At 35.7% G+C, this 7,757-nt stretch overlaps 1 protein-coding gene across 1 annotated transcript in view; it reads left to right on the top strand.

Moving 5' to 3' along the window:
• The window catches only part of glrbb (glycine receptor, beta b), a gene marked incomplete in the record, with an annotated part of 33,118 nt that overhangs the window by 11,142 nt on the left and 14,219 nt on the right, over positions 1-7,757 (top strand). Inside the window, 3 exon segments of the mRNA XM_014001982.1 lie at positions 2,555-2,781; positions 3,434-3,516; positions 4,367-4,507. Coding sequence (XP_013857436.1) covers positions 2,555-2,781; positions 3,434-3,516; positions 4,367-4,507 — 451 coding nt within the window.

The raw sequence follows: 7,757 nt of genomic DNA on the forward strand, positions 1-7,757 counted from the left end.
ATTACAACTTTAATCTCGTAAATTACAATTTTTTTCTCATAATATTACAACTTTTTTTCTCGTAATATTGTGATTTTAATCCATAATATTAAGACTTTAATCTTGTATTATTAGGAAAGGTTTCTCGTGCATTATGAATTTTTTCTCGTAATATTACGACTTTACTCTAATATCACGACTTTACCTTGTAATTTTACAACTTTAATCTCGTAAATTACAATTTTTTTCTCATAATATTACAACTTTTTTTCTCGTAATATTGTGACTTTAATTCCGTAATATTAAGACTTTAATCTTGTATTATTAGGAAAGGTTTCTTACACATTATGATTTTTTTCTCGTAATATTGTGACTTTAATTCCGTAATATTAAGACTTTAATCTTGTATTATTAGGAAAGGTTTCTTACACATTATGATTTTTTTCTCGTAATATTACGACTTTAATCTCGTATTATTATGACTTTTTTCTCATACCTAAAAAAAAGTACCTCCTTGTGTGGCCCTAATATGTTGTAGATAAGAAATGAGACAGAATGCAGAAATCTGAAGACTGAATAAAGAAAAGTAATAAAATAGAAGGAAAAAATATGATTATGTGAAATGTGAATGAACTTCAAGATGGCATGAAAATAAAAWTGCACAAAAAGAAGTAAAAGGAGGRCAAAACGTGGAAGAAAATACTATCAAGAAATAAACAGAAGTGCAAAAAAAAGGACATTTAAACAGAAAAAAGCAATGCAAAACTCCCAAATGGCTTTATATTTCCCCTGGGCTCCTACAACCAGAGAAATGTAAGAATCTTKTAAGCAATTTTTGGAGGAGGTAGAACAGACAGCTGGCCACCTCTTTCCCTCAATTTATCACACAGAGGGGTGTCTGATCTCCAGAAACCCTCTCCCATCATTTACACCTTCCTCAGGCTAACACCCAGCGCACACCTACAGTATTTAACACATCTATTTTCACTTTATGATTGAATGTCGTGTTTTTCAGGAAGGAAAAAAAAAAGTCTATTTTGATGTTGTGAGATGAAAGAAATCACAGCTCCATTTTTTTTACTGCTTCCCAGTTTGAGTTTTTCTTGTTGATTACAACACAAAGTYGTGTTAAATCTCCCTGGAATTGAATGTTGCACTGGCAGCTTGATAGTTAGCCAGGAGGAAGATATATTTCCTTGTCTGGTTTTCCGSGAGGCAAAGGTGTGAGAATTGGCTTTCATCTCTGTCAGACAGAGGGGAGCCAGGCGGAGGCTGTTTGTGCAGCTATTTGGAGTCTGAAAATTAAAATAACTTCATTTTTTTTATTTCTGGATGTACAATAAATATGGCATTTATTTCAAACTTGAAAATTTTTCTAGTTTTGCATTGTCTGGATAAAAAAAACACAAATGTGCATACAATTAGAGAAGGGTTTTTCAACTTACAAATGTGTTGTTTTTCTCCTCGGGGAGAATCTCTGTGTTAAATCTTTTTCTCTGATTCAAAGATAAACAGCGACTGAGTTAAACACATATATATTTTTCATTTTAATCATTTGCATTGCTGTGGTTGGACTTTGCATTGGCAATTGTTGGTGGGTTAAGAGCAGGGGTCTGCAACCTTTATAATCCAAAGAGCCATTTCTGCTACTCGACACACTGATAAAATGTGTCCAGAGCCGCAAAACGAGCGACAACTGTGATTATCAACTGGTGGTCCGTGGGCCTTTTCGCAGCCTTTTAAGGAACCTTTCTGGCCAGTGGAGGTGACATTATAAAACTAAAAAATATGTTGTGAATTTTATTATTTGTTATTATTTTTACACATCAGGACAAATAAAAAGACCATATTCATGTAAACAAAAAAAAACTTTAAATAGTTTATAATGAATTTCATAGAAACTAGTACAACTGAAGTTTTCAGGCTTTTTTTTTGATAATTGTGAAACTGATTTCGTAAAAGCCACAATGATACAAACATGAATACTGTCAGATTAACTCTTACTCGAAACACATGCACGTTTTTTTTACACAAAACTAAAATTCCTTCAGCTCTATGACAGTGGTTGACATTCCATCCATCTTCACCCACAAAATGAACTGTCCCCATGGTCAAAGAACAGCTTAGTGATACATTCCCAGCAGCAGGAATGTAGACATTCCCCTAATACTCTGTCTAATGGGGATGTGATGCCGGTGTATTGATAACATTTGACCTTTGGATTGTGCAGTTCCATACTTGTTATCCAGTAAGTATGAGCTGCAAAATGTCAGTCTGTTGCATGAATGTTGAAAGGTTTGCTTTGAGTAATAAAAAAGAAGACATTTGTGTATTGAAAAAGTGACATATATAATGAGTTTATCCTGTTTTAAATGTCTTTTTTTAAGTCTTGCCCTGTTATAGAGATTTAAGTTGTTAAACCTATTATTTTGTTAATTCTTAAAACCAATATTCGTTGTGCATGTATTTGTGTTTTCTTCCATTATTGCCCTTTTTGCACTGATGCCTGTTGTGTTCATAAGTGTGTATTTAAAATCTAACCAAGCTTGTACGTGACTGCCGTTAAACCTGACAGGATTACAGAGTGAACATTTTCCTGCGGCAGCGCTGGAACGACCCAAGGCTGAAGCTGCCTCAGGACTTCAAGTCAGATTCGCTCACCGTTGATCCCAAGATGTTCAAGTGTCTTTGGAAACCTGACCTGTTCTTCGCTAATGAGAAGAGCGCTAACTTCCATGATGTCACCCAGGAGAACATTCTCCTCTTTATCTTTCGCAACGGAGATGTTCTCATCAGCATGAGGTATTCATTTACGCTTCATCCATATTATGGTCAATGATAAAACGTAAACATCATAGCAAGTTTAAAGTGCCTGTGATGTGCATATCCTTCAAACACAAAAAGTCAAAGAAAAATATAAGAAACTTGGCATAATAGGCATAATTTTACCCATTTTGTCACATAAATGGCAGATTTTCGCTTGAACTTGACTCCAAGTGAAACAGGAAGTGACATCAAAGGGGAACTCCTTCAAGCAATGGAACTACTTGGTCTTTATTTATTGACATAATAATATTTTAAATCTGACTCTTCATCTCTGATAGTGACTCAAAGTAATCTAAAGAAACTTCATTTTTTATGTACAGTCTGTGTTGTGAGTTTTTGTAGCAACGTTTCAAACAATCCCCTTTGACATCACTTCCTGTTACTTCTCATGCAAATATCTCAACAACCGTTTGTCTCAACGGTGCATTTTCCCCCCAATATGTTATTTTTCCAAAAATACATTCATATTAATTGCAAAAAATTGTTATCACAGGCACTTTAAAGTATAACTTAATGATTTTGCTCAAAGTAAAAAAATATAATAATAAAAATAGTTATAACCAAAAATATAAATTGAAGAATGCAGGATGTTAAAGTCAAGGTTTGTGCTTTCTGTTTTCTTCTCCAGGTTGTCAATCACTCTTTCTTGTCCACTGGATCTGACTTTGTTTCCAATGGACACTCAAAGGTGTAAAATGCAACTTGAAAGCTGTAAGTTAAGGAAAATGCCATCTTAAAGTGCCTGTGACATGTTTATTCTTCATATAAAAAAATGTAAAAGAAAACATTTTATAAGTAAGGGACTTGGCATAAAACACAATTTTTACTCTTTTGTGGCATCTTTTCTTCTGAACTTGGTTCAGCAAAAGTGAAACAGGAAGTGACATCAAAGGGGACCTCTAAGAAAGAAAGCTCCCGGGTCTTTGTTTATGGAGACAGTTTTAGTTGAACTCTGACTCTTCTTCATCTCTCTGATAGTCACTCAAAATAAATTGAAGAAACATCAAATTCCTCTATACGGTCTGTGCTGACAGACATTTTAGTAACACTCTGTTCACAAGCAGACATTCCACTTTGACATCACTTCCTGTTGCTTCACATGCAAATATCTCAACAACTGTTTATCTGAGCAGCATAAAATTTGTTTTGTAATATGTTATATATGTTATCTTTCCAAAAATGCATTCATATTTATTACAAAAATCTGATGTCACAGACACTTTAAGGTACTTATAAATATAATCGCTGACTTGATGGCATTTGGGAGGTATACTTCTAAGTAGTTTTTGGACAGTTTTAGAGAAAATGACAGCTTTTCATAAATATGTTGCTTTTGTTTTGAAAGTAGGAATGGAGAGAACTGTTTATACTCTCATGACTAATTAAGATTAACAGTAAGTTTGTATTTTGTTTKCAAACCTATAGCTAACTCAAGCTAAAACCAGGCTTCTGAGACAAATGTTGCAGTTTTTTCTTTCCCCAAAGGTGTTAAAACAACAAAAAGAAGTTTGTTCGTTTGCCTTTTCTATTTAATTTGACTTTTCTTTTTTTACATTTTCAGTCGGCTACACAACAGACGACCTGCAGTTCATGTGGCAGACGGGAGACCCAGTGCAAATGGACGCTATCGCTCTTCCACAGTTTGATATCCGACAAGAAGACATTGATTATGGAAACTGCACCAAATTTTATGAAGGAACAGGTAATGCCAGTGTTGGTACGAAAAGGTAAATCACTGATTTTCATCAGTGGTGAGCAGCACTAATCCAAAAATTAGCTCCACAATTTCTAAAGCGCTTATGAAAATATTTAGGTCCCCAACTTTAATATACTTTATGCCATAGAAAAACCAGCGGCAGCTAATTTTAAAACACAATTTCAATTTGACATTTACTAGCTGGCAACAATTCATGTACAATATGCACAAGACTGCCAACTAGTGGTGTATGAACCCTTTTACAGCTTAATCCTACAACCATCGATTGCTGGGGATGTGATTTCCTGAAACAGACCTTTGGCTCCTGGTGTACAAATTAAAAAAAGTTGTTGAGGATTGCTAGTTCGGCTGCTTCTTTGTTTTGTTTGTTGTAGATTTTTCATTGAAGAAGCATCAATAAAGTAATTTTAAAACTGTTTATTGGAAAACTGAAGCGATGCATTCTGGGTACATGACGGATTTGCTTTGTGACGGGAAACGAAARCACGGAGTACAGGAAACTATCTGCGAACTTCAAAATAAGAGCTTGGATTTTAAAGTTTTCCATGTAGTTGCTCCAGTTGACCACTAGATGTCTGTCTTCATCAGCACAACGTCTTTAAATCATTTCTGCATCTCTAACCCCGTTGGCCGATTGCTTTGACCAATTACGTCAAGTATTGAGCTCCAGCGTTTAAACTTTTTTTTTTTTAAAGGAGCTCCGATTGTAAAGTAAAATAAATCAATACATATAAAATTTTAGTATGGATTACAAACGTTAACTGTTTTTACTGAGACAAGGAGTTCTAAACATTGCCTTCCTGCTACGTTAGCAGACACAAAGCATTGTGGGAAATGAGAACCGTGACCGAAAGCAAAAGTTAGCAAGGATGTATACCTTCCCAATAAGTGTGTTTATCTGGGAGGGGTGCTGTTGGATAGATCACATGTGTTATGATTCATTGACAGCCATACTTTCCGCTGTTCAAGATGACTGGTAGATAATTAGTTATTAGCAATACTGCATTTTAATTTTAGAAAGCGCAAATCTGCTTATGAATTATAAAAAAAATAGTAAGACTGCCGAAGTGCAAACAAAATATTTAGGTCCGCAATTAGCAGATTTGCGCTTTAGCGGACTGGTGCCCACCACTGATTTTCATGATAACAAAAGAGAAATGCCTGTTCAAAATTCTCCTTCCTATGAGTTTAGTATCTTAATTCTGTTCAATCAAATCAGATTAGAGCTCAGAAAGGCGTTTTTAAATGGCAAATTCATTGAATTTGCGTCAGCCATGTTGTTCAGAAACAGATTAGCTGTAGTTCGTTTGGACTGTAAACATTTTCCTTGAGCTGCAGCCCTCTTGCGGACGAAGTTTTTTGTCAGTTTTGTTGGATGATGAACAGTTTCAGAAGTATTTCATTTGTGGTTGTGAAGATTTCGTCAAACTGCCTTTGATTTATCTCACTTTTTAAATGTTTTGTTGCTTTGATGCTCTGAGAAAAGTCTTCTCTGTTGCCAGTTTAGCCGGCCTGACAAGCGAAGACGGTTATTTAAGACGACAGAAGAGAACAGTACCCCTTCACTTATCTGAAAGCTAACGAAGCCTAAAATGGGTTCCTTCATTTGATGATAAAATGTAGTCTTTTTGGTATGTGTGAAAAGGCTGTTGTGGGGCAGCTGAATGGGGAATATTTGAAAAATATGCCTCTTTTTGTTCTAAATTATTTATAAACCCGTGCATTTTAAAAGAAAATGTGGGTTACCTCCAATGAAAACCTTATTGTGACAAACGCTTCATGTCAGTCTTGGTTCAAAGAGAATACAGAAATTAAAACTGTTATCAACGTAAGTAAATCCAAAACAAAGTGATGGAGTGAAGTGGCTGTTTGTTGCTTCAGTGCATGGATGGATTCACTTTCTCAATCTTTGCTTTGGAATCTGATTCATGTTGAAAGGACTTTGTTGTGTAGTTACACACAGGAGAGCAAGCGCAGTGTTTTCTTTCTTCATTTTACGTTAAGAAAAGGCAGACATTGGCATAAATCCCAGGATGTTGGTAGAGCTAATATTACTGAAAAAAAAAAAAAACTGGTTCAGTGCCATACACATATTTAGCCCTGTGTGAGTTCATAATAACATTATCAATGAATTAAAAAGAAAAGAAAAGCTGTTAGATTTCACTACTTTTCACCGACACTCTCTCATGGTGAGTCAGGCTTTTAACTGGTTACCATGGTTACCTGACCAGACAAAGAGATCATCTGTGTTCAGCTGGTTTGAGCCTGCTTCATGACACAGGCAGCTCTTATTTCCTGTTTATAAGCCACACACATCCCGGGGATGGATTTTTTTTYCAGTCTATCAAATCTAACATCTTGTTAGACCAACTGAGGTGAAAACACAGCAACACAACACCCCTTTTATAACGCAAATGCATATTTATCAGTGTCGGTCTGTTGTGTTACTGAAAAACTGAGCTTGAAAAGTAATTTATGAATAAAATTCTGCTGCTAAAAATATTAACCTGCAGTAACTGACTATAGTTTATTATTATTGATGATGTGTGTGTTCAGTCAAAACATGAAGGTCTCACATCATTAATTAAACCATTAATCAGGTTTGTTTATCCATCCATCCATCCATCCATCCTTCTATCCATCCATCCATTCATCCATCCATCCATCCATCCATCCATTCATCCATCCATCCATCCATCCTTCTATACATCCATCCATTCATCCATCCATCCATCCATCCTTCTATCATCCATCCATCCATCCATCCATCCATCCATTCATCTTTGCATCCATCCATCCATCCATCTTTACATCCATCCATCATCCATCCATCCATCATACATACATACATCCATCCATCCATCTTTACATCCATCCATCCATCATACATACATACATATATCCATCCTTCCATCCATCCATTCATCTTTACATCCTTCCATCCATCCATCCATCCATCCATCCATCCATATTTACATCCATCCATCCATCTTCTTTATATCCATCCATCCATCCATCCATCTTTACATCCATCCATCCATCCATCCATCTTTAAATCCATCCATCCATCCATCTTTACATCCATCCATCCATTCATCCATCCATCTTTACATCCATCTTTACATCCATCCATCCATCCATCCATCCTTCCTTCCACCCTTCCTTCCATCCATCCATCCATCCATCCATCCATCCTTCCTTCCTTCCTTCCTTCCTTCCTTCTTTCCATCCATCC

Source organism: Austrofundulus limnaeus, unplaced genomic scaffold, assembly GCF_001266775.1.
Source record: "Austrofundulus limnaeus strain Quisiro unplaced genomic scaffold, Austrofundulus_limnaeus-1.0 Scaffold11, whole genome shotgun sequence".
Lineage (NCBI taxonomy): Eukaryota > Metazoa > Chordata > Actinopteri > Cyprinodontiformes > Rivulidae > Austrofundulus > Austrofundulus limnaeus.